The sequence below is a fragment of the Amblyomma americanum genome, chromosome 6 (assembly GCF_052857255.1).
Source record: "Amblyomma americanum isolate KBUSLIRL-KWMA chromosome 6, ASM5285725v1, whole genome shotgun sequence".
Classification (NCBI taxonomy): Eukaryota; Metazoa; Arthropoda; class Arachnida; order Ixodida; family Ixodidae; genus Amblyomma; species Amblyomma americanum.
The window spans coordinates 42,159,558-42,186,858 of NC_135502.1; the positions used below are offsets into that span (position 1 = coordinate 42,159,558).

At 45.0% G+C, this 27,301-nt stretch overlaps 1 protein-coding gene across 1 annotated transcript in view; it reads right to left on the reverse strand.

Annotated features, from left to right (window-relative positions):
• Positions 1-27,009, reverse strand: part of LOC144095229 (uncharacterized) — a 34,502-nt gene extending 7,493 nt beyond the window's left edge. The window contains exons 1-15 of the mRNA XM_077629014.1: positions 26,994-27,009; positions 24,904-24,966; positions 23,868-23,897; positions 22,360-22,416; positions 22,217-22,246; positions 22,026-22,088; positions 19,583-19,872; positions 17,220-18,288; positions 16,173-16,232; positions 14,006-14,053; positions 11,315-11,504; positions 8,964-9,237; positions 6,294-6,394; positions 5,463-5,556; positions 3,689-3,841 (exon numbers count right to left, since the gene is read on the reverse strand). Of these exons, the coding sequence (XP_077485140.1) occupies positions 3,689-3,841; positions 5,463-5,556; positions 6,294-6,394; positions 8,964-9,237; positions 11,315-11,504; positions 14,006-14,053; positions 16,173-16,232; positions 17,220-18,288; positions 19,583-19,872; positions 22,026-22,088; positions 22,217-22,246; positions 22,360-22,416; positions 23,868-23,897; positions 24,904-24,966; positions 26,994-27,009 (2,538 nt within the window). The remainder of the gene's footprint in view (positions 1-3,688; positions 3,842-5,462; positions 5,557-6,293; positions 6,395-8,963; positions 9,238-11,314; positions 11,505-14,005; positions 14,054-16,172; positions 16,233-17,219; positions 18,289-19,582; positions 19,873-22,025; positions 22,089-22,216; positions 22,247-22,359; positions 22,417-23,867; positions 23,898-24,903; positions 24,967-26,993) is intronic.
• Positions 27,010-27,301: the final 292 nt, after the last annotated feature.

A 27,301-nucleotide genomic window follows, 5' to 3' on the forward strand; every position in this document is an offset into this window, starting at 1 on the left:
AACGAAAAATAAATAAATAAAACGGGAGGTTGATTTCGGCGCTTTTGTACGGTTACTTCTCGACGACAAGTTCAAGCTGCTTTAATTTGGGGCACCATACAATAACACCACATCAGTAACGTTATGAGCCAGGGAAGTATAACTCCTGTTTGATCTAAAACTGATAATGACAGCATGCAGACAATCCAACGCCAACACCCCTACTCGGCAGTTCGGATTATCACCGAGGGCTCTGGCTGGCGGGGAATGATACATGGCGATGATGGTACACACGGTAAAATTTTGCTGTGAACACTGCAGCAACGATATTCTATAAAAAGGCAGCTCTAAACTACACTTCGGCAAACTCTCCATGTGTCTACCAAATTAGAGCCGCATTGGGAACAATAATCCCGTTTTTTTTTTTTACTGAAATATTTCGCTACGAAATATCTCCCATTCAAACAGCCCGCTGACTTCAAACCTGTAATTCTTTACTCTTATTCCTATAGCACTACATATAACTGTTTCTTTTTGCCAAGGGCATTAATAATCCAACTGCGTGGCAATGATTAGCGCCGGATGCCTGACGCTTGGCCATGTTGCTAATTTTTTCATTCTTAGAATTCAGCGCGAACAGGAGAGGGCAAAATAAAGGGAGGCAAAGAGAACGGTCTCGTCTGTTCGCGCTGCATTATATCTATAATACCACTTCAACTAGCCCATTCCAGCATCCACTTGCTAATTTTTAGCGAATGTTTAATTTGTAACGAGAAAAAAAGAGACTGTCTGCATTTGCAAGGACCTTAGTAGAGCCGTTTCACCGCTTGTTAATAGTCCCTACCACATTTTTGAAGGACTCTCTCGTACAGCAAAATAACGTGAGCGATGTTCTACTATTAGTGTCCACAATGCTAGCATATATTCGCATGCTAAGCTCCGTTCTCATACCGAAACCAAATACTAGAGGGCGAAAACTCCAATGCGATGCTGTTCGTTTCAATTTTTTTTCTCGCATAGCTACGCCAAAGGCGGTGTCGAATGCGCACAAAATTTCATGCTACTTTTACAGACGAACAACCAAACAAGCGGTTTCTTAACCTGACCATTCTCGCGTGCAGATGGCAGTGAAAAACTGGAAGCAAGACTGGCATCTAAGGAAAGAAAGCTTACTGCTTTACAGTGGCCAACCTCCAGTACGGGCGGCCGTTCACGGCAGGCCAAAGCAGAAGAGCGCCGCCTCACCTCGAACTTACTCTACTCATTGCCTCACATAGAAAAATGGTTTACAGGTGAGACCATCAATCCATGTGACAGCCACTTTACAGGTTACCAGGTTGTAAACACGCCGCTGGCAGCGTGGGCCGTCTGCTGCGAGTTCGAATGTTGTGTCTGATGCCTCAAAAATATACATGTCAGCACCGTTCCAGTGAAACCCACGCGAACAGTTGGCCGTACGCCCATTTGTCCTAACATGACTTGCTTGCTGACAGAGCTTCATTCATAATCCTGTCACACTCGGGCATGCCATCGATCTGCACATTTATTGGTTCTTTCTCGCGCTGACAGAAGACACAGCTCAACCGGACGGGTGCTTAGCTTGAACGGGCCTTATATGTGTATAGAGGTCACCAGTGCAACTAGACGAGGTTTGGCATCTAAAAAAAGGATGAGAAAAGGTGAGACGCAAAATATCGCCAGAACCCACAGTGGCTTCCAGAGGTCCGAAGCATGCAGCTACCGACGTACGGAGCTCATGGCGTGAATCCGACCGGTGATGGATGAACGACTAGCGCGACAAGAAATAACGCTACATGGTTATCGATATAGCGCAATGCCTCGATCATAACGGGGGCTCCGCGGGGACAGCAATTAAATATACATCATAGCTGTCGCTCGCGTGACGTAAACTTAAGGGGCCCTAACGGTTGGCTAGGCAGCGTGACAGCTAATATCTGTGATATTAGGTGGGCGTAGGATACTACTGTTTTTTATTTGTTTTCTGACAGAATCAGTGGCCTGTGGGCGGGTATAGCCGACTAATACAAATGGCGCTCACGCGTGTTACAAAACGGAATTAAGTAGAAACCCACTGACCTGTCGTTAGTCACGGTATAAACTGAAACGTCCGGATGTTTTTATATCCGCTCTGTGACAACTTGCCACCACAACAACAACGGTAACAAAAGTAACAAAAAAACGGCATATGCCTTGAATAGACGAGGTTAATGTTGACGAGACATTGCCTGATATTGAAAAGACATTTCTGTAAGAAAGTGTATAGCACCGATGCGTAGATATAATTTGCAAAAGCCATTACGACCGCGGTGTTTCCTCAGTAGTGCTACAAAATTAAGCCACCAATATGTAAACATTTCGTTATTTTTGTCAAACAGCCAAAATATACAAAACACACACACGCGCGCGCACCCACCCACACACATACACAAAAGTGAGTTAGTCGCTAAGGCGTTCGGTTGATGAGCACGAGATCGCAGATAGCATTCCGGCCACCGCTGCTGCATTTCGCCTCCGTCGAAATGCAAGAACATCCGTAAACTAAGATTTACGCGCACATTAACAAATCCCAGGTGGTAGAAATTGTTCCGAAACCCATTGCTTCGGCGTGTCTCATACAGACCCCATTGTGCTTTCAGCACGACTGAATATTTCTGGCTCAGAGCATACTTTCGATGCGTTTTTGCTACCTGTGCTACTGACCAAAACCAGAAGCGTTTGGTTATGCGAACGCCATGAACTTCATATCTGACGTCCGGCGAACTCTCGCTTTTTATAACTTTGAACATAGCTTCTAAACATAATTTGTGGTTTAACCAGCCAAACGTTCATTCACCAATGGCTTAAGTAGAATTTGATAAGTCTTGGCTCCTGAAGGCCTGAAATATAGAATAAACTAAAAATTTACAAGCAGGACAAGATGCAGTAAGAAAACAGGACAAGCGCAAATAACAGCCGATTATTCATAGGCAGCGCCACCAAATGTGCAAGTGAAACATGCGCCGACCGCTGTCACATATTTGGTGGCGGCTGCGCCAAAGGTACAGCCGCAAAAAGTACAATAAAAGCATACAAAAAGCGCCCCATACAGTCCTGCACAGAATTTAACAAGGCCGTTTCACTTCGCTGCAACGCCGCTGACGTTTCAATGATGCATTCGCGGACATTCTTCGTTGTCAAAGATGCTTCCATAATTTCTCTCAGTGCTGCTGCTCTTTCCAATGATATTTATCTCATGTAACCTGTATCTCAAGTGGGGAGTGCTAACGGGGCACTTTTAGTGTACCCTTTTCTCTATCTTTGGCACATGCGCCGATATCTGTCTGATACAAGTTGTATGTCTGATAGCCGGATATTTATCTCATATAACCTTTATGTCAGGTAGGGAGTGCTAACAGGGCACTGTTAGTATGTTGTTTCGTGTACATTTGGCGCATGCGCCAACCTCTGACTTATATGTGTGATAAGGACCGCCTCCAAGCGAATAATTTATTAGTTGGGCTCGTTCCGTATTCTAACTGCGTTTCGCCCTTCGGTGCAATTTATCACGTCTACACAAGAAGTATCCCTCGAGCGTTCGCTAGTTCACAAAACCTGCTCCGTGCTAGACTGGGCCAACAGGCTTTCTTTCTTTAAGCTTAAATCGATACTCAGGACCAATTTAAAAAGGCTGCCACAAACCATTCCTCACCATTTCGTGGAAATTGAAGAACTCTCCGCGCACTGGGTCGAAGGGCGTGCCTTCAAGGACGACGTAGTGGGTGATGCACATGGTCAGCGTGTAGCACATCACCAGGTTCGGCTGCAGCTTGCGCACGGCCTGCACTCTTTCCACAGCTTGTTTCTGCGCACGAGGCGACAATTCGTATATAAGGCGACTTTGTGTGTCCGGCGGTTGTTCGAAGCAAAGTGCAGTGCACTTTCTAACCTAGCCTTCGTCATAATAAGCGACGCCACCAGACACTGGTTATAAGCTTCGTTTACATGAATCAAACCCGGGGGATCAGATTCAGAAAGCTTTCGGATCAAGTCGATGCGACACGTGCGAATTTAAGCAAACATAGACTGAGCAGTGCTTACAGGCATGCTAAAAAAATCGGGGAGGCTAGCTTGGGTACGAATCACTTTGGATTAGGTTGGTTGAGAAATCGAGACCTTTCACTGACGTGCAAGCACGCGAATGCAATACTCTCCGAGGCTGAATTACCTTCGAACAGCAAACTGAAGGCTTTTGGGTTTCCTTAACGAGCTCATTGGATGAAAAGATAATTACATACAACGTTAAAGCGAAACCGTAATCATAGCGCATTGGTACTATGGCAGCTAAGGTATAGTTTTTTCGTTCCTTTCTTAGTAATTAGAGTGGCACTTCTATGCCGTCCTAAAACTTCTCACCAGATAAACCATGAGCAAAATATAATACTCTAGCAGCTTAATCTCGCTGGCTGCTTCACGTACAGATCAACATTAGCACCCAATTGAAACACGTTGACAAACACTAGGTCAACTGTTCGGAAATTCCGGGCGCACGGCACCCAGTGGCTACTTAATTTCGACAACAAAAGTGCGTGCTCTAGTTTTCCTCCGTGCTTCTCGTCATTTCGTAAAGGCATTTTCTATAGTGGGATGCGACTTAAAGGGACCACGAAAAGGTATTTTCTGAGATGGGATAAAGCGCAGAGCGATCGGTATTCCATGACTCGTCACCACACCGCAAAAATTTTAAAGCCATATTCATTAACCCAAACGGCATCGACGGTGAGAATTGATGCTCCTCCTTCTCCCCCTCAACTCATACACGCCGACGCGCCAGTTAAAAAAAATTAAGAAAACAGGTCGGGACGGCACCTTCCGTGCCCCCTCTAGACCTATCCAGCCCAGCCCACCCCGGTATGAGCAGTGAGAAGGCTCACCCTGATTACCCACTGACGTCATCGAGGTATGGGTGTGTGTGTGTGTGTGGGGGGGTGGTTAAGTGCTCGCAGTGATGCGAGCTACTGCGAGCATCAATTTCAAAAAAATTATTTGTAAGTTATATAGGGTCCACGCAAGGCTTTTAAATTTCACTCGAATACTCACAACGACCACCTCTATAAATTTGTTGCACTAAAATATGACCATCATAATCATTTCAGTGTCCCTTTAAGTCTGCATTGAAGCTTCGTTAGCATTCGTGACCACCACATACTGCTCCTCCGCGAAGAAGAAGTAGACCGTTGCTAAAGCTTTTCCTGCCAGCTGAAGAAATAGCTAACCACGAGACTATACTAAAAGTGCAATAATTTTGATGCCTCTGGCTTAACAAAATGAAGCAGTTGAAATGTTGATCCTCATAACTGGTGGAATTGTTTAGCGGAGTAATACAAAATCCTGCAGGCTCTGACCTTTTGTTGCCAGCTGCTATTTTTTTGTCAGTTGTATCCTACTATAGGCGCGAGAACATTTGGGTTCACGCGGTGACTCACCAATTTAGTAAAATGATTGGGTGGCTGGACGACTGTCGAGTTCCAGATATCTATGGGTGCAACGTGTGTGACGAGGTTCGAGAAGGACACGTATCTGTGGGGTGAACAGACGCCAGTCAGACTTCCGATAGGCATGCCTTCCTACCGAGCTCATTACTCCGTGCATTTAAACAGGCAATGGTGAGACCAATAGCGTTACAGAGCCTTCCCTTGCTTCAAAACGCACCGTAACACATCTCTGAATGGAATCGAGCGACAAAGCTTGATTTATTCTGTCTGTTTATCCTTTTTTTTATTGCTAGAGGGAACTGTTAGGCGCGCATACTTCGGTGAGCGAAGGTTTTGGATAAGCATATCGAAGCCATAGAAAATGATAGCATGTGGTACGCACACACAGATAGGCCACATAAATACAGTGTACACTTGTGGTAATCCTACTGAAGTTGTAAGAACTAAGACGAACTAAGCGGAGACGCCAGAGGTCGAAGAAAAGCATTCACAGGGACACCTAATTACATTATGTGTTGGCAATGCAAGAGCATTAAACGCTGCTTATGCCTTTACATCGAGTTCTGTTTCATTCGTTCATGCTTGTGTTTCCAGACTCCTGCACATCTGCCTGTACATAACCAAGCTTATATTCGGGTCCTCTAGCTGGTGGTTAGATGTTTCCCAGAGTGTGCCTAGATGTGGCCAACGGAAGCAATAAAAATACATCGCAACGCATAGCTGCCACTTCCGGTTCGATGACGTCACTTCCGATCATAGAAATTATGTGAAGGATGGACGCCGCCGAATCACTTTGATTGCATTGTTTTGCGCGCAGCTTACCTGAGCGGCTGAACCAGGTCGTCAGCAGGAATGTCAGCATCGTACGTGAAGCCAATGGACAGAAGGTACTCGCCACTAGGCAGCAGCTCTTTGTTCAGGACCTGTAGCGAAACAGTTTCACGATTAACTTTCACATTCCAAAAGCTTGTTTGGCGAAAAGAATAGAGACCTTGGTGTGCAACTGTACAACTCAGCAATAATGTTCACTGAAAAACTTGAAATTGAGAAACAATGCTGGAAACAACCGCGAGGCCTTACGAAAAAGTTGCGTAGGCCACAGCTAGACAGCAGCAGGCAGGATTTGCTGATTCTCATTGACGTGTTGATGTACACTGAACATTTCCTTTTCTTCTGCATCTGATTAGTTTTTAGTGCTCACAGGACAAACTTCTTGTTCTATGAACATCACCGACGTCTTTGAAATTTTGTCTGTTCATGTATTTTCTACCTTCAGGCTACTCAAGGTACCCGCCGCGGTGGCTCAGTGGTTAGGGCGCTCGACTACTGATCCGGAGTTCCCGGGTTCGAACCCGACCGCGGCGGCTGCGTTTTTATGGAGGAAAAACGGTAAGGCGCCCGTGTGCTGTGCGATGTCACTGCACGTTAAAGATCCCCAGGTGGTCGAAATTATTCCGGAGCCCTCCACTACGGCACCTATCTCTTCCTTTCTTCTTTCACTCCCTCCTTTATCCCTCCCTTACGGCGCGGTTCAGGTGTCCAACGATATATGAGACAGATACTGCGCCATTTCGTTTCCCCCCAAAAAACATTATTATTATTATTACTCAAGATACATTTAAAGGAACTGACATAATTAAAAGCGCTCAGCACGGAGATAAATTTTCAGTGGCAGGCCGCGAAGTACTGACAATTTAGTGCTTGGCTGAGTACTACCGCGAAAATGAGCCCATAATGCATATATAGAAAATATAAGAACATATTTCTGCTGCAAGGCACAGAGAACTGTGACTGGGTACGTTGCATTTATACGGCTTGTCTAGTGAGCAGGCTGTGACAAGAACTTAATAAAGGAGCTCTTCTAGTTACCGTTAAGCCAATTACGACTAGTCGTTAACGCGCAGAGAACTAGTTACGCAACGCTTGTGGGTCGTCTTTCGCGAATACCGCAAAAAAATACAAAGTTGCGAAGCAGAAGAAAGCAGATCTTCAGCGAATTCAACAGGTACGTACACCTGAGAAGCGAGGTCCGTGGAGGTAATTACGACTTCGGAAAAAGTATTAAACCGTTGTCTTTGCGCGCAACTAGTAACTGCGTGAATAAGTGAAAATACTCTCTGGATGTTTGGCAATAATGCGGGTTCAAAACGAGATTGGGCAAATTTTTCTTTTTTTTTTAAAGCAATTTCGTACGCGGTTGCTGCCCCACTTCCAAATGCCCGGGCTACTTTCACGAACTTCTTTCCCTGATCTTGCGTCCGGGATAAGCTAATCTTTGCCCTTCCTTGGAGTGAAAAAAACCCCGAAAACAATATAGTTAACGTCACCACATGCTACAGTGCCTTAATGAATATCATTGGCTACAATAACTCTCTCACTCCCTTGGACAAATTTCACTGTATACGTGGTACATACAATTTAATCATGTTCTGTCACAATGCCACTTCCCTTAAAACCGATGACAGTAAATGTTCACGATGAAGGAATAGGCCCCTATCTTGGCGGAAAAGCAAAACTCCAGTGCAGGCAATGATCGCGCATATAAGAGCCATGATAGTGGGCGAAAGTGCTGGCGACTATTTGCAGACTTTTCGTGGTCAGTTTTATTTCCGATTACGGCAAGAGTTGCCGTTCGTTGTAAAATGTCTTTAGAGCCCTGCGCGACAAAAAAAGTTTAAAAAGTATTAGAGTTTTAACGTAGTTAAACCGAGTAAACATACGAAAGTGTGTGTTTAGCCTGGATGGCTCATGGTTTTGCTTTGGGGGGTCGTCGGCACGTCTGGCGACGATATCGGCCTCGGGTTGAGCTCTGATAGAGGTTAAGCTGATCTGATCTGTTCACGCCGCAGATGGAAGTAGGTGAAAACTACGGTGTGCAATGTGCAGCGCAAGAGTGTGTTGCAGTTTAACATAAGGCGTGATCGGCTGCGGCGATAGCACAGTGGACATTCCTTTGGATTTAATTATGCTCCTGGGCCTCCACAGCCTGTGGAAAACGAAGATGCAAGTTCGACATGCAGATCTCAAGACACGTCCTGTGCGCGAAAACTTCATTGAAAGTGTGGTGCTCCTTAGAGAAGCATACAGGGCACTACCCGATCCACCTGAGTGGATTACCTCTCTAGACGAACTTGTGCGTTTGAAGAGATTTTAAACCTTTCGTGATGGCCAACGTGTCGCTGTCGCGGTTTTAACCTTTATGTGAAAATTGTTTTGTTTTTATGTCAAATTAGGCAATAAAGAAAAAAAAGTGGCGATAGCACAGTCCTCTCGTGCAGTGGCCAGCGAAGCTGATCTGTTCGCGCAGCCGCGGGTTCGAAACCCAGTCGCGGCAATATCTATTTTATTTCCGCACCCTCGAATTCATACAAGCCAGCAGATTCTTGCTTGGGTTCGACCACGTCAAGTAGTGCTTTCGCAATAAAAAAGCACAGGAACACACAGCAACCCTGAATAAGGTTAAAGGTAAAACGTGAAGCAAATGCGCCTTGCCTTCAGTACATCGGTCCACATTTCCAGGTTCTCATCGGTGAAGTGCACCTTGTATATGTCGAAGCCGTCGAAGTCGTAGAAGCGAAGAAATACGCGTACATTTTTCGCGAACAGTTTCATGTTCTCCGGGGACTTGCGTGCCGCGAGCCTTTTGAAGAGCTCGTCAGCGTCGAAGGACACGATGAAGGTCACGTTGCTGATCTTGCGCATCTGGTTGAACCTTTCGAGCCGGTCTGCAGAGTATCGATAAGGTAATTGAGGAAGAGGCGGAAACCTGCGCCCGGATCACAAAAGGACGCCACGCGTGCGGAAGGAGTTGTCCGGCACTTGACATTTCCTCCAAGATCTGATCCTCTCAGGTGCGTTGCTTTCGTTTAAAAGAAAAAGCTCATCTCTTCGCTGGGAGACTGAAGCAGAGAGCAGCGTAAACCGGAACACAAGGAAACAAGCATATCATGGTTATACGGTCGTTTCCTGTCGTGTTTCTCCGCTGCATCGTACTTACATTTCATTTTTTTTTTTACATTGTGAGCGTTACCCGCTCAATGGCCATTCGGGAGTTCAGTAAGGAAGGTCAAAACCTCTGCAGTGCGGAACTTTCAAGCAAACTTGAAAACAGAAGCATAATGAACATAACATGAACGCGGGGAACACGGTGGAGAGATGAACAGCAGGCCTAGCTTAAAGTAAGCTATGGCGCAGTAGACAGGCGGAAAGCAGCCGTGTCATATGAGTAGAACTGAGAGCTACACCGGTTGAACTGTCAACGAATATGTTCTCGAGTAAGCAGACGTATGCACAAAAAGGTCCATCGTTATAATAAATAAACCTTTCTCTGGGGCTGCTTTTAAACTACTAGGTTTTCATTACACTTATGCAGCGGCGGGGTTTTTATATACCTTTAATCACGTGATGTGGTCACAATGTATGGGGACGCATGAAACGCCAGCAATTATATGTCCTCTATATCTGTAAGAGGCGTCCATATAGTGTTTGCAACACTGTGGACTGCCTATCCCAGATAGGAGATGGCCAGCTATGTGACCGAAACTCTGGCGTGATATCGCCTGATTTCATGCAAGGCGCTTCTAGAGGGTATTCGCACTATGAACGAGCCTGAACGCGAATATAAGGTCACACGTCCAGTTAGCAGAACCACGGCACGTGAAATCAATCACACTTCGTATTAGGACGACGGGCGACCCAGTGGACGAACCGTCAGTCATGGCATTCACGCCTGATTTGTCCTGGGAGCCCGTGAAACTTGTCGTTGGTGTTTATGAAATGTTTATGTCCATGTTCATGCAAGAAAAATATTGCAATATATCACGTTATCGAGAGTTGGTGCAAACGTAAAATTCATTGCAGGGTAGGCGCAGTAGATTTTTTGGGCAGCTTATAGACGGTGCTAGCTGCACAGAAAAAGATTGGCGGTGGTTTAGCTCTGGTTAAACCTGGGGTGACGCGATAGCTACAGCAGAGTGGAACTTGGTCACGTGACCAACCACGTGACGAACCACGTGATCAGCCACGGCGCCGCGCCGCCGGCAGCTACTCCGCACCACGTGACAGCGTGGCGGTGCAGCAACAGGGTGCCGGCGCCGCCACGCTGAAGGCTCGAAATGCTGCCGTAATGTAGCTATCGCTACAAAAAACAGCGTATGTAGTTTTTTTGCCACGGCGCCGCGCAGCCGGCAGCTGCTCCGCACCACGTGACAGCGTGGCGCCGCAGCAACAGGGTGCCGGCGCCGCCACGCTGAAGGTTCGAAATGCTGCCGTAATGTAGCTATCGCTACAAAAAACAGCGTATGTAGTTTTTTGCCACGGTGCCGCGCCGCCGGCAGCTGCTCCGCACCACGTGACAGCGTGGCGGCGCAGAAACAGGGTGCCGGCGCCGCCACGCTGAAGGCTCGAAATGCTGCCGTAATGTAGCTATCGCTACAAAAAACAGCGTATGTAGTTTTTTGCCACGGCGCCGCGCCGCCGGCAGCTGCTCCGCACCACGTGACAGCGTGGCGGCGCGCCACCGTCACGTGACCAAGTTACACTCGGCTGTAGCTATCGCGTCACTCCAGGTTTAACCACGCTGAGGGCTCGAAACGCTACCGTAATGTAGCTGTCGCTACAAAAACAAACCTCTAAGTTTTGTTTTGAGTCCATATCGTGCTTGTCTGCAGAATCTTGTCGTTATCGACAGTAAAATCGATTCAATCGCCAAGAATCGGTGACGTGATACTGCCATCCGCAGTCAGCCCCAGCGATTCGGCAAACAGTGTGGATTGTTAGCTCTGCAAAAATGCACCGTGAAGTATGCGTCAGGCGCAGCTGCCCAACGGACCAAGCTAGCGCACTCACAGAAGTTGTACGGGTAGAGCGCGAGGTCTGCCTCGTCGAACTCGTCGAACACGAGCGCCGAGAAGATGTAGTGGGTGCACAGGTGGTCGGGGTAGGTGTCCGCGAAGCGGAACGGGAACCCGAAAGACAGCCAGTACGAGCTGAAGTCCTCCGTGATGGCGCACACGAGGGAATTCTGGTCCGGCACTGCGCGCGCCAGCCGTCCCTATAGCAATGCATTCACCTCGGTGCTCTCAGGGCAAAACAGTTCCTCTAAGGGCTTGAAGTCCTCTGAACGAGAAGCTGCATTGGTCATAAATTTTTTTTACAGATACGTGGATTAATTCACAGTCAAACACATGCAAGCAGCACATGCTCTCTAGCGGCACCTGCTAATGACAAAGAGTGCACTTAGCGCGGCAGTGCTAGCACGCATTTAGCAACTGTGAGCAATAGATAAGCAGTTTTTCATCGTATCCTACGAATTCGAGCGCCTCTTAGTGAGGTGCTACGAACACTTCCACCTGACTTCAGCTAAAAGGAATAAGAAGTTATGCTGTAAACCTCGCACACTCAAGCCCTATCTGAAAAGCTTGCAGATGGGGCTTCTAGGTTGCAGATGTTGGCTCTCTTCCATGACGGTCTACTTTCTATTTTTTTTTTCACAGGCCCTCAGCAACATTTTTTTGCGTCACGTGCAAGTTAAAACTAGCGCTTCCCCTTTGCTTGTTCCTGCATGCTAATCAAAGCCTGGGTTTTCGTCGAGGGTTCTAAAGCGGTTACCTGATCAAAGGTGCGGCAGTGTCTAAAAATAGCGACTGTCTTAACACATGCCATTATTTTCAACTATGAGTGGAATAGAAAAATTTAAGCCACTTTAGTCAGGCCCCTTGTTCCGTCCGTTCACATTTTTCTGCACCCGACCGAAGCAAAAGTAATAAATGCTATAGGGACAATAAGAACTGAGACGGGCTATCCTATTGATTTAGATTCATTCGGTCGCCTTTCATGCTCTATTTTAGCTCGGACAAAGAGCCGTGAAGGACTGAGATTAAGGATCTGTACAGAGAGCTACGTTTAATCGAAACACGCTCAATCTGCTACTGTAACTGCTACTGTCACAGAAGGTGGAGTATTCTTTCAGTCGTACTACATGCACATAGAAGCTCAACTTATATGCAGTTTCCGTAGAAAAGTTGGTAGTACAGCATTGACAATACCTTGCCGCCGAAACCAAGGGAGCGGTTCTGGAAAGAACAGTACACAGAATTTAAGTTTGAAGATTATGTGACAATAAAAGCAGTGAAGATTGTTTCACTCCCAATGCACACCTCAACCAAATTACGCGTGTATGAGGGATGGGCTGAAGATGTAAAGAAGGGTAAAGAAAGAAGAGCAGGTAAAGCGGTCTCTCCATAGCATCAAAGATACGTTTAGCACAGGGCGTACTGCTACCGCTTGCCGCCTACCGTGCCCCGCCATTGAGCACGCGCTGATTGGTCCTGACGCCGCAGGCGGGAGCTCTGTGGCGCCCTCACAGCGATCTGCCCATGCGCAGTAGCGGGGCGCGGTAAGCAGTAGTGGTATCAGTGCGCGCTATGCTCTAGTATCTACTGAGAACAAATTCAAGTTTGCTTGCACCGATAAATTACACCATTCAAGAGAAAAAAGACGGCACTTATGCTGAAAACGGAGCATTTACAAGATGAAAAGGGGCAGAAAAAAATTAAGTACAGGTGTCGCCACTGCTGGCCGATTTCGCAAGAAAACTATGCGCACCGAAACAATATTTTTGTTACGGATCTGAGAGGCCAGGCTACCGAGCCATTCACTTTAAAACAGTGGTCACTGAGGCCTTTTCAGTGTAGACGTCGCGTTTTTTAATGTATGGCGCAAAAAAAAATTAATGAAAATTTCTCAACGATAAATTCATCTGTTGCTTCCGAACAAGCATCAGCGCATCCACGAAGAGACATATAATAATTTTTAATACTAAGAAAAATTGAGTGGAGTTGTCTTCAGCGTGCGCGGTGTAAGTTATAAGGAGTGCTTGTTGTGGAAGCTAACAGCATAGGATTCAGTTTGTTAGTTGCACTTGTAGAAAGAGGCAGTCGCAAGTAGCATAGTTCCGAGATGATAATTTGCGAAATGGCGACAGCAGGCATTACGCTACCATTTAAGTCCTTCAACTTACAGTACAAAGCATTCCTAATGATCACTGAAGACATCTTATGAATATAGGTGCGCTCATATGCCCATGTAAATCTCAAGTCTTGCAGAAAAGTTTTTTTTCCATGTTTCTGTCAACACGTTATCCTTCTGAACCGCGGTTTCTTTTCTCGCTAGAGTGTTGTCGAGGATCCTCTGATGTGTTTTGTTTCACTGCGAATCCTTGATTCTCTTCGAAACTTGCGTTAGTAGACCGCCAACATTCTGTGTTCATATGTACTTTATATTTCATGTCTATGTGTACAATGTTTCATCAGGAGAAATCCCTGCAAATGTATTGAAGTTTTGCTTGCTCCAAACTACAGATGGGAGACGAGGCCTTGTCAGGCTCCATGCCTTTTGCCTCGTCTTCAACTGTCAACTGAAAGGAAATAAAATGATCTGAATCCGAAAATATGAATCTGAAATCCGCAATTGCTGCAAGATCAGTCCAAAGCACGAGAAAGCTAACAGAAAACGACGTGCACAGCTATACTTACGCCTTGTCCGCTCCGTTATTGGACCCCTGGATCTTCTTGTCTTCCGAGCTGCAAGCATATCGCCCAGAGGTTAGTGAGGACTTAAGCGTAAAAAAACATGATAAGACAAGTATTTGATCACCCTTCTCGTTTGTTAAGTTCACCGAAAACCGTCTACACTGGCCGGGCAAGCTACATTTCGCGCACGATTTGCTGCTAGTGTCTATGAAGGCTAATTCAGCATGCTACACTTAAACACTCTTCATCGGTGCACAGTCGTCGCCAAAGTTAAATCAGGGTTGACCTCGAGCTTTCATAACTTACTTTGCATGTTCGGTGAAAGCTTTGGGATTCATTACTTTTCTCAAGCCCTTATGTCATGTCCTCCCTAAACTTATGTCCACTCTCATCCCACCGGAAAACTGAACTGCTGGAGGTTCGTCCCTCTGTTGCCTTTCAGAAGATAATTATGTCTCGTTATCTGCACCGTCTGTAACTAAGAGCCATTAAGTCTTAATATACAACTTATTTTTGCACTTACTAACGCTTTGAAATAAAGGTAACATTCCCTATTATTGCGATAGTACTAGAAGCCTCATCCGAAAAAAAAAGTGGAGTCACACAATTCCCAGGTGCATGGCAGGTGGCAGCACCGGCCACCTGCCAATCGAGACAGGTGGTGTACGGGAAGGGCTCGGGAAGAGCATTGCGCGGGCAGAGCAAACTGGGTCTCACAAGTCCTACCAGTCACTTCCTGCAAAGTCATCAAAACCTTCGAACACTATCGCAGTGCCAATACATAATGTAATTAGGTGTCTCTGCGGATTTTTTATCACTTTCAGATTTGTTGTCTACAATTGAGTTGTTTTAAGACGCTACAGTTTCTTTTGTGTTTACATTTTATTGTCGATCATGTGCTCTTTAATTGTGCGCCAAATTTCCTAATGCACTGTATTTTCATATAATCAACTCCTGCTATAGCTACTGAATGCGACTGCAGTATTTAAAAAAATAATATTAAACTTCTTGTTGCGGTCACTTAAGCGCTTCAGAAGCCGATACAAAGTTACAATCCTCCATAATAAAGTTTCCTTCTGATATCTTCGCTTCTACGAGTTGCTATTAGTACGACGCGCGTCATAAGTACTGAGAATAAGTGACTTACTCCTTATCGTTGAAGCAGTCGTTGCAATAGACTCGGTTGTTAATGAACCCGCGGATGTATTTATTGACGGATTCACAGACAAGGTTGCTGATGGTGTCGGCGTCGTAGTGGCTGGGCTTAGATCGGTAAGGTTGACTGAAAAGAGCAGAGGGGGGAAACGCGACCAGAGATAAATTGGGTTGAAATGGGATGTCGCCTGGCAACCCGAAAATTAATTTTAAATCAGTGAGCTGACACTGTCATTCGTTGAATTTTTCACAGTTATGTTATGGGGGGACGCGGTTTTCAGCAATCCTTTTACTTCTTGACATATTTACATGACAATTTTTGAGCACATTACAAATAATCTTGACTACTCTCGCGAAATTCGCACTACACCACCATAAATTTTTCTTCTAATATATACATTCCCTCTGAATCTTGTGAAAATTGTGAAAATGCTGAAGAAATCAGAAAGTGTGGAGGAAGGCTGGTTCAACATTCACTGCGTTACTAATGGCGTGCTGCAGGTCGAGATATTCTTAGAATTTTTCTTCGCAAAGCACAGATATGTGTTTCGATCTTTCGCGTTCATGCAGTGTCTGCTGACGTATCTGGAGTGAGAACGAAATTTTATGTAAGAAATTTAAGACTCACAAATCTCAAGAGCAAAGAATTTCTTGACCTGCACTACGACCCTAGGAGTGCAGCAAACCAAACGTGACCAAAACAGATAAAACAGTAGTGAAGAAATTTCATCCGCAAGATACCATAACGAAGGCAGAATACCATAATGAAGACAGCCACCAATTGTTTTAGCATTTCCCCTGAAATACAGAGCCGCCGTGATTCACAAATCAATTTTTTTAGAGTACTTCCAGGTTGATTTCCGCAATGAAACTTCTGGGAAGGCATAAAAAACGAGGCATAATATCAATTTTCATAAAGAAGTTTCATAAAATCAATTTTTTGGCCACGTGATGGGATTTAAAAGCCACCTCCCTACTTAAATGTTCTCCTTCAGCTTGGTCCGAACATACTCACGTTCCACTTGCCATTCATCCGAACTGCTAGCCTCGGTTGACAGCAGGCTTGTCCCAGATTCTGCAATCCCCAGATGGTCGAAATTATGACGGAGTCTTCCACTACGGCACCTCTTTCTCCCCGCCTCTCACTCCCATTTTCCTCCCTTCCCTTGCGGCGCGGTTCGGGTGTCCACCGTGATGCGAGACAATTACTGCGCCATTTCTTTCCTTAAAAAAAATTGTCCAGCAGCTAGGCGCCTGCGGAACTCACAATTCAAGACGTTACAAAAGTATTTTTAACAAGGCTGTTACGATCGTTAATTTTCTTAATCTGTTGTTATCCGCGCAATATTTAATGCAAGCGTAGACGCTTATAAAAGCTACTTGTATAACTTTCGGGAAGCCTTGGATTCGATCCTGAGTGCCATCGGTTGCCCAACTATTTTCTAATGGGTGCAAGATTTTCTTCGGCCTGGTGCTCGGCTCTTCTGAGATAAAATGCTTAAAATAAGAGCCCAAAGTTATGCCAGGTGTCTTTTTTATTATTCTGTACAAACTTTTCTTCGAAAAGCCGGTAAAGATAAGACACTGCGGCTTTTGCAGGTAGATCATGTGGCATCTCGGACATTATGCTCGTGGCGTTAACGAAATATTTGCTAGTTATTCATAAATAATAATTAGAACGTGCAATTATGCACAGAACACCTAAACCTACGCGTAAGTGGCGCCGGAACGTAGGGGGCGTGTTTAAGGCCCAAAAAATGAGAGACGGTTCTTTTGGCGTCCGTCATAATGGCGCCTTTCCTCTTTAATAAATGAGTAGGTTTTGTTTGGAGTGGTCACGCATTTTTTAACAAAAATATGTGCAAATTTTAAACAAAACACCCGGTATATGCATCGTGAGTAACCTTTACCGCAATGAAATCACGACAATGGTGTGCATACGCTTTTGCACTACCTCGTCTCCCTGAGTGAGCTCTAGAGAGCGTACTCGTCTCGAAAGCTAAAAATCTACACCACGCTTACTGCTTCTGACAACTGCATTGACATCGACACTTAAACTTACCAGCAATGCTTGCCGAGCTGTTCTCGCTTGCTGTCCCGGTACTGAGATCTTCACTTGTTAGTGCAGGTGATGATTCCGTAGGGGATGGCGCATTAATTTCAGTCGAGTTAAGATCCGTGCTGTCGGTACTGATTGTAAGTGTTGTGTCTGTGACGTCGACGATGCTTTCCTGTGTTGAAGATACATTGTCGGCCATTGTAGCAGACTCGTCGCTTACAATGAGCGTGGAGCTGGTTGACTGAGTAGGGCTTTCTTCTTCCGTCAAGGAGGACTCATCGACGGTCGCGTTAGGTGGGTAGGGATCAGTGGTATCAGACGTGGACTCGGCTGACTCAGATACGTCAGTGTCGGTTGCTCCTGTAGATGTACTGATGGCGTCCGTTGATGGCGCTGTCGAGAGCTCAAGTGTATTGTCGACCGTCTCAGCAGAGACGTCAACGATCCCTTCTGAAGACTCGGTTAACATTGAAGCGCTAGCGTCAGGTATGACTTCAGATGAGCTGTTGGTCGTAAGAGAGGGCACGGTAACCTCAGAGGTGCTCGCGTCACTAGTAGCAGCAGATGCATCATCGGTGTCGGATGGAGGACCAGTGGATTCCGGTGGGCTGGCGCCGGTTGGCAGAGTAGATTCCCAACTAGTCTCTGGTAAGGACTCGGCTGAGTCAGAAGTACCAGTAACAGCGGCATCCCCAGAGACACTATCGCTGTCGGTTGTAAGGGCGGACATATTACTGGCCTCAGGTGAGGACTCAAGCGACTCAGAAGAGCTAATGTCGGTTGGGGTCATTAGTTCGTCGCTAGTTTCGGGCGAAGGCTCGGTCGGCTCAGTTGTGTTGGCATCAGAACTCGCAGCAGACTCGTCAGTAAGCTGAGCGTCAGATCCGGTTGCCTCAGAGTTGCTGGTGCCGATCGCCTCAGGAGTCATGACGTTGGTGTCATCTGAAGAAATATCGGTGTCATCAGCACTATTGGCTGAGGCGGACTGCTGTGATTCCACCGTGATATCGGCTGTCTCTCCGCTCTCCGTAAAATTGCTTTCGGCACCATTTCTGCCTTCCCGTTCGTGAAACTGAAAATTTAAATCGTACAACGGTTAAACGACTGACGTCACCTTGAAGATGCTGATAAACGGCACTGAGAAACGAATAATACAGTCAAGGCAGGAACATGTGAAAAATACTGACGGTTAAACCAAAACAAAAAAAGTGTACAGCTAACGTGTGATAGGAGAGGGGGAAGGAAAAGACAGACTGTGATTCACATTTGAAACCACATCAGAAATGCAGCCGACACTCACTGCCAAGTAACTTTGTCAATCGGGCACACCAACTTGCTGAATTTCCCTTTCTGTTTAAGCAAGAGGCGAACTATCTAATATTTCCTCATACGACGGGGAGACTTCTCTACTGTGCTCCACAACTTCTCTTGACCATATAAAGGCAGTATTCAAGGAATAAAGCCCGGCTTACGCCGTTTCACAGTGAAGCACAGCTGTGGGCATTGGCACGAAGTTCTATGCGTTGTTGTTCTTCGCGTCTACATTGCAAGAACCCTGCATGACCACTTGGAACCACTTCGAGTCATGCATTTGAAGGACCAGTTAGGTCAAACCTCTGCGTCCCTGTGGTAAAAAGAAGATTTAATTTTTGGCAAAAGCATGACTCAAAATACGAGCGCGCAAAGTTCCGACAAGCAAGTTCATGTCTGGCGATCTGTAAGCCTCAACTTCAGAGCGTGTCGACCAAGGCATCAAGAATTGTTAAACCCCAACTTTACTTATCTATAGTTCTGTTATTTATGCGCCATGGAAAAAAAAATAACAACGTTCTTAGTTTGGCCGTTATTAAATAGCTATAAAGAACTGTGAGGCGTATCTTGAAAATACGTGTAACCAACAAGCGCCTCGCCTGACACTGGTTTCGTACCAACATGCATGCCCAATCCCGTTCTGAAGCTCCTCGTCCTTACCGGCCCTTCGAATTGCTAGTGACGTCTTGACTGGTTAACTTACGGAAACAACAAAGCCGCTCCTAATAATGTATTTGAACTCGGATCTAAATAACTAATGTCATAATTGTGTCCATAAAATGTTACGAGGTACACGTGACAATACTAATGTTTATAAGAATACAGCGTGGATGTCGTTATGCAAGCCTTACTCCGGTTCCTCAAACGTATCCGGGTTTTGGGCGCCATAATTCTACATGGTTTTATCAGAGGCACATTCAAATTTCTTTTTCTTCGCTTCTCATCAATGTCTTGTGACGAGAAATTTGCGTTTTTAGTGCATGAAATAATATCGAATACATCCCTATTGAACGACAGCTTCCCTGATGACTGTTCAATTTCAGTTGCGGTCTTACCCTGTCCTTGTACACGTGAATTTTTCTAGGCGTCGAGCTACCTTCGTACACTTCGGTAGAAGACACGGGCGATGTGCTCCTGGCCCCTGTTTGCTTACGGCGCAGACGTTTTTTGCGCGTTGCAGCGGCTCTTTTGGAGGCCGCGCGTGAGGACCTTTCCGGTTCGGCGTTCGGCGTCGTCCAGACTTCCGGTATAACTTCCTCTACGTCGGCCGCCGATGTGGTACGGACACGTCGCATTAACGTGTTATTCCCAGCGCCTCGCGCCTTGGCGGCTGATGCTGCAAGTTCTGCGCGAAAGTGACACAGGACAACAACGCTTGTGTAGTTATACCTTACTGGTTGTTTCTTCGTACGAACTGTCCGTTCCTGTCACACTTCTGCAAGCAATTACTACTACAAGCATCATGAGTCAGCATATGCACTACTGCAAAGGGAGAGATCATATGGGCCGAAAGTAGTATGCATTAGTAAGATCCAGTAAGGTATACGGCGATGGGTAACCAACAAGTCTAACAAGGCGTTGACTATCAAGATGTGTTGACTACTGATATCTAAAATTTGATTTCACTGTTGCAGAAGTTTCTGTTTTAAGAGGAAAAAACAGGTAGTAGAAAAATGAAAATGTTCTTTTAACTTCGAAATAAATGATAAAAAGGCTGATAAATGAGTCTAAACCACGTATAAGGGTTTTACGAGAGCTAAAGGAGATGAAAGCTGGCGGCCTTCTTGGTCCGAAGATAAAGGTCCTCATGTGGTGCGGTATAAAGACCTAACCAAGAAACACATTCCGAAGGGGACAGTTGATGTATATCATCGCATTAAATACAGCATATCCTAATGTAGTAAATAAATTCCGCATGATACCGAAACTGCTATATGTTATACTCGAAAGAGCTGAACGGACTACGATCACTAGAAACAATCTCAACAGAAGGACCGTGTGCCTCAATTTACATAGAGGAAAACTGACACCCCACTCAGCTCTAGGGAAACTGACTGGAATTGGCAGTGTTGCAGGGAAGGAAAACCGAAAGTCGCCAGATTTCAGAAAGGACACTATTTTTTTTTTTGAGCCAGCGCAAGTGGGCCGCATTTAAATTTCGAACTGACACAATCAAAATAAAAGTTGGAGAGGACACTTAAGCTCCGCCTTAAGGGTATGACGCGATAGCGTAATGGGTTTGGCTTTCCATTCTGAGCAGTTTGACACATTTATACGCATTTTTCATTTTTTTCAATTGTTTCAATGAATAGTTTGATCACTTTCACACTCTAAATTTTCTTAACATCATCAAGCATTGGCTTTTCATTCTGAGCGTTTTGACACCTTTGAACCCTCTTTTTCCTATTTTTTTATTTTTTTCATTTCTTTAATTAAAATTTATTCAATTACTACAATAATTTCACTAACTCGTAATCGCCTGTCACACACCAATCAATAATCAATCACTATAACCAGAAATTACCACGATATAATTTTTTTTACGCAGCCCCCGATTATGGGTCGCCGGTAAGTTATAGTAAGCTTATGCTGCACGAAACTCTGAATCGAATGACACCATCCGGAGCATTCCGTGGTAAGCGGTTGGCATGATACGATTTTTCCAACACGCGGTGCCGACTACGCCGAAGGCTTTTCGAGCGAACGAGCTGTATACTGTATCGCGTAAACTGAACAGTCGTCTTTTCACAGGATATTTCCTAACTTGTTTTTTTTTTCTGAGCAGTAATGAGACCTAGCTACATTCGTAATCACGGAGTAATTAGTCATTAGCACGGGCGAATGGTAATGAGTAATTCAAAAAATAAGATATACTCCAACTTGGGGGATTCCGCTAAACATTGGACCAGGCCTAGATTCATTTCACTAATTGATATTTCTGCTTTATTCCATAAAGTCACACCGCCGTCATGTCATATTTTCATTTCTATGCTATGTACCTGCAATCATGGTCTGCTGAAGAAAGAGCTCTTATTCGGCACTTTCGGTTTGGTAATTGTGGTCATGTGCCCTGCAGTCGGGTAAAAGGAGCAATTAATAGCTGTCACAGTGCATTTAACACCGAAAACCGTCTCGTTAAATGCGGCGGCGGAGCAGTGGTCACTGCATTTAACGTAAACTTGAATTAACGAGAGTGAGGAATGAGTGCTAACATGGTGCCAACTCGCACGATAGTTCATGCATGATCTACGGGACCTCTTTCTGTCAATACACAAATCAACACTTTTAATTGATCGATCGATCGATCGATCGATCGATTGGTTGGTTGGTTGATCGATATATTGCTAGACTGATTGAGTGACTGATTGATCAATCGATCGATCGATTGATTGATTGATTGGTTGGTTGATTTATTGATCGAACATTAATTGAATCAAACCAACAGTAGCTTCTTTGACGTCATGAGCGAATAATATTAGAGTGAGCAAAATAACGTACCGAAATCGCCGGCTTCTATTGGTATAAGTGGTCTCTGGGTAACAAGGGGGTCGCCTTCCTGCTCTGAATAAAAAAACACAAACGAGCATAATTTGAAGGATCGCCTAGCATATTCAGAGTATTTAGGAGCACACGGTACAATAAGACCCACGAGAAGTCAGTAGTTTGCCCAACAATAATCGTGCACTAACCTTCACCGATGCCTACTTCTGGAACCTCGCCTGCGCCGAAAAACGTGAACTAAGCAGTGTTGTATTGTCCACAAACTACCATCAATGTCTGGTTTTATAAAAATGTGAATATGCGAAATCATATCAAAAAGAAAATATCTTACCTTCCAGGGCTGGGTGGCGCTGTAGAAAAACTCTTGCATTGACAGGAGCGCTCATATCTGTGAAAAACAAACGCACCTTCAAAGGCAAAATATTAATCCCAGCAAGCTTTGCAGTTCACTGGATCACCCTTCCCTTAACTCCTTAGCCTCGCAAATGGACACTCCCTTACATCTGGCTTTTTTTTTAGCGTAGATCGTTTCAAACAATTTTATTTCGTGGCTGAGTACGCATGCATGTAAATCTTGAAAGCCAGGTACTATTCATCCATGGAGAAAGCACGGGAAAGTACCATAGAGAAAGCCAAAAGTCGCTTAGGACAAGATTTACTTTTGATGAAAGTGACTGCATGGCTAAGAAGACAAAGTTAGTTAAACGAAGATAGTGTCATGCGTGAGAACTCACCTGTTCTTGTGCTTACTGATAACTTTTCCTTAAACGCCTGCATTTGTTCTGTTAGAACCCTGATTGACCGCCACACTTTTCATTGAGCTCACATGTTCGATTTTGCACCAGAAGCTGAAACCGCTGCTAATACGCTAAATGTTTTAGGGATTATCTTGCCGTGCTTAGATTAATGGAAGTAATTTCCCGCAAGCAGAGTTCGAATAGTGCTCCGCACGGCAGGTAACAGCTACTTTGCGCTCTTTGCTTCATGACTTCAAACGCAGGAAATCTGGACAAACGCCTTTAGTTCACGTGGCTGCCACCATGTGCCGCGTGGCGTTGAACACGCCAAATGACCGAGGCAATGTCGAATGTAAGTAAATAGTAAGTGTGAGAGCAGGGTGCATTTCACAGGTAAGATCTTGCAGCGGCCAGTAGGAGCCGGCCATGTTCGCGCAGAATCTGTCGGTACTCTGTAGATTTCTACAAATGACAACTCAAAATATTTCCATTCAGTTACGCGTTTTTGGCTACTGGTGGCCAACAGATACTAGTTGGAATGTCGTGTATATACAGTCTCGAGAAGGCTGTCGCTCTAATATTTGCTCCAATAAGGAGAGATAACGCACTAGAGGAGTCTCTCAGAATTCGGATGCGGCATTCAGTTCACAGCAGTTCGAAAGAGATTATTTTAGTAACATGATTTCAACCGTTACAGCCCATGTATAGTTTTGGAAGCATACCTTTCTATCTGTGTAAATTTACTCTGGGTCTGTTTATTGTTTTTAAAAGTAAAAACAAATCTGGTTATTGAGTTTCAACTAAGTGTCCCCTCTCATACAGCTCGCATTAGTACACTGCAACAGTTCTGACCATTAGATAACTATAGCATTGACTTGCTCCCTCCGACTCTGGGATGACAAAAAAAAAGCTTATTGTTGCCATGGGTTGCCATGTAATTTACATGCGGACAAGTTGAGCTCCATAGAAAATAGTCATAATTATTCTCTCCTAAAAGAATAATTGCGTTATGAAATTGAAAAGGAAATCAGTTGGCAGAGCGCGCGCTCATGCATACAGTTGCACGTTGCCGTGAATATATGCATCACAAAATTTTACGCACCTTCAATGGGTTTGGGTGGCAACGTAGGCACTGGAAATCAGATAAAGAAAGTCGCTTTGCTTGAAACTGAGGTTGTTTCTGGATTTCGCCACTCGTGGCGCTCACATGAGAAGTAGAGAGAGAGAGAGAGAGAAATAGGTTTCTAGGCCTCACCGTATGAAGAAAATAAAAAAAGCAGAGAAGAAACCACAGGCATTTCGCTTTCCTCCTGAGCGCAGAAAGACCTGACCATTATTGAGACCAGTACTGCAATACGCTTCATCTCCCGCTCCCGTACGTGAAGGGCGCATTTAACCCATCTAAAGCTAAGCGCTACAAGGTGCCTAAAGTCTGTCGCACCTCAGAAAGCACAGATTGAATTAGTATTATATTCTAAAATCTAACATACGCTTTTGGAAACACAAAAGTTAATCCATGCCATCGGTGTAGACCAAATCTCCAACCTGCGGATGTCGCGGAAGACGTAGCATTAACATTTACTGAAGACGTCCAAAGTGAGCAAAAAACAAAAACAAAAACAATGTACATAGATAAACCTGTTCAAATTTACCCCATTCCAACGAGGCAGGCACATATATATAGGCTTTCATAAACGCAGTTTCTCTAGTGAGATAAACAAGACGCTGTTTCCTCGTCCCAAGAGAACATATAACTCTTGCGCGCTCTCGACGCTGAACAGTGTAGGCGTATCCCAGCAAACGGAAAATGGTCAATCCTAGTGTTTGCGCGTGAGACTGAATCGGGATCTTCCAGGTGCAGCAGCTGTCGCCTTGCAGGCCGCTGTGACTATTTACCGGCGAACCTAGTCCAGAACAAATATTTTGACCACACGGACACGTCCCAAGTAGCGGAAGCGCGTATTTTTAATTTGATTGCTTAGTCGTTCGCTTTACCTTAGTTCAAAGCTGGGTAAATTTTTTGCGGGACGTATACGCCCTAAAATCCAATAAAGGATCAAAGCTAAAACAGGATGTCCTGTGTAGAATAATGACAGCGACAAAGACGCAAGAAAAGCAAAGTAGCAGTGTTGCATTACCCGCAAGTTGTAATTCCAAATGCGGGGCCCTGGCTAGTCGCGTGCGATTATTCATGTCTCCACCTGTAAAAGTAAAAAAAGAATATGGCTCAGATAAATATGTAACGCCCGCTACACAACATAAAGCAACGCTTTTCGGCTTGCCAATTCCGTGCGGTTGTGTGGGACGTGGGAGCTCGTTATAAGTCCACGGCTATTCGCAAGGCCAGCATAGTTCATATGGAATCGCTCGGAAACAGTACCTTCATTGGACTTCAGCTACTGCAAGTCCGAATTACTGCTTACTAATTAGTAATTTCTGCAGCAATACACGGCTGAGACCAAACCGCCCAGTGTGCAGGGGCGCTACATGGTATCCTCGTGTCCTCGCTTCGGTTCGCACCAATCGCAGAAGCAGCGTCCATGGTATTGCATGGAGTTTTTTAAAACGATGAGTGGGTGTATACATGCGAGAAGTAGTAATCGAACAGCTTACCTGTATTTTGAGAGGAAATTTGCACAGTGCGGAAAATCACGTTGCCGCAAACGCGAGAAATGCTTTGTCCAACAGTATTTGTTTAAAAAAGACCGGACTATATCACTCCTGTTCAAGTGCAAACTCAGGTAATTTTTGCCTATTTTGGAGGGAGGGGCTCGCACGTATAAATAGGCAGTAAAGTTTGATTGTGAAGAAAGCAATAAGGTTATCTCTGGTTACCAACATTGGTTTCGCAACGGGCTCTTTCCGTCTTAAGGCAGTGTACATATGTCCAAGTTTCGAATTCTTGAGGAGACAGTTACAGATGAAATTGAATTCTATCTTTCAACATATCCTTGCTCACACACATATGTACACGAGCTCCGACGTATATAGACGTTATTGTAGATCGCTAGACTACAAGGGCGCCAAATATAAGCGGATTTGCTCACTATTTTATTTGCCTATTTTTGTCTTTCAGAAAGAGCCCATACTTCCAATCTATGCCGCTACTGCACTCTTTTGCCGCGATGCAGAACAAATATTATCTTCGACTGGATTACCAAAGCCATTTACGCGGCTCGAAACTGCGGATCTCGAAAGGTTGAGTGCTGCCCACAGCCGTGTAAAATAACAACTGGAACGCTACGAAGGTTGCGCTTCCGCATTTCTCCATCGATACGAACGCAGCCACCTCTATAGAGAGTTAAACTCACGCCCTTGCAGTAATAAACAGAACGCTTTGGCCACAACTCAGGCATCTGCATGGTATTTACGACTCCTCTGGTGCTGTTGAGACTCGAAAATAACAGAGATTCTAAAACTCTCGACAAGACCGCAGTAAAACTTGAGCTCGTTGTGCTGTAGTTGTGGAGAATTTAGATTACCGCACTGGTTTCTAAGTCCCAGCAAAACGCAGCCACTAGAATGCTGATGTTTCCTAACTAAGGGGAATGAATACGCGACCGCAAAATCTCAGAAGTAAGATCTTCACGCACGTGCTGACCATGTTTGTGCTGGAAAAACCAATGCCTCATCTCCGTATAAAGTGAACGGGAAGAACTGCGTCACAATATGCAACACATTATTTAAACTGCTGCCTATGTCTCTGTATTTTAATTTGGTCCGCAGCGCTTATATGAATGCAGAATGAAGGTCGTGTGTAAAGCGGGATGTAAGGAGCAATCAGGACCCCACTTGTTCTTGGAGTGACTCCATCGCGCTTCAGAAGGAAATTTACTTCTTGTGACTCTCTAGAGGTCATGCCCTTTCCTCCTTAGCTCAAGAAATAGAATGCGAGCCCACGCAACCCCACCACCTTCAAAAACGCTCTGCGCTATCTCTAACCCTCTGCATTAAATGGAACCGTTTATCAATTATAACCTCCGCACAGCTACTATTACTTAAATAGTTTGGCAAATAAACTTTCTAAAAACCTTTCGTGAAAAGTAAAATAAAGCATGACATTTGTTTACAGTCGCAGAAGCGCTTGTTTTTTTTTTCTCCTTTACAAAATTAGCTACTGCATATATCTACTCTGACTTTGTGGTATTGTGGCTCGGCATATAGCCGAACAGCAGATGTGACCAGTGTGAACCTACCGGCCATATAAAGTCCAGTTTAGACAACATACCTGTTGCCGCCGCCATGCATGTTATCATATTTGGCATTTTGGCACATCGGTCAATCTTACTGTTTTTTTTTTACTTAAATCGTGTCTTGCTTGTTTTCTACCCGGATAATTTTAATCATCCAGGCAGTCTGTTGATGAACTATAGGCATGTGCTTGACTATAAGCAACGCTCCATCCAAGGGCTCATATCTTCGCTTCTTTTTTAATCCCATTCGATTAGTCCTAACAACGAACGCTCAAGATGCTTTCCGCGCAGCAAAATACGACAAAATCGAACTCACTGACGTCACAGCGGCGTCTTGTCGCTT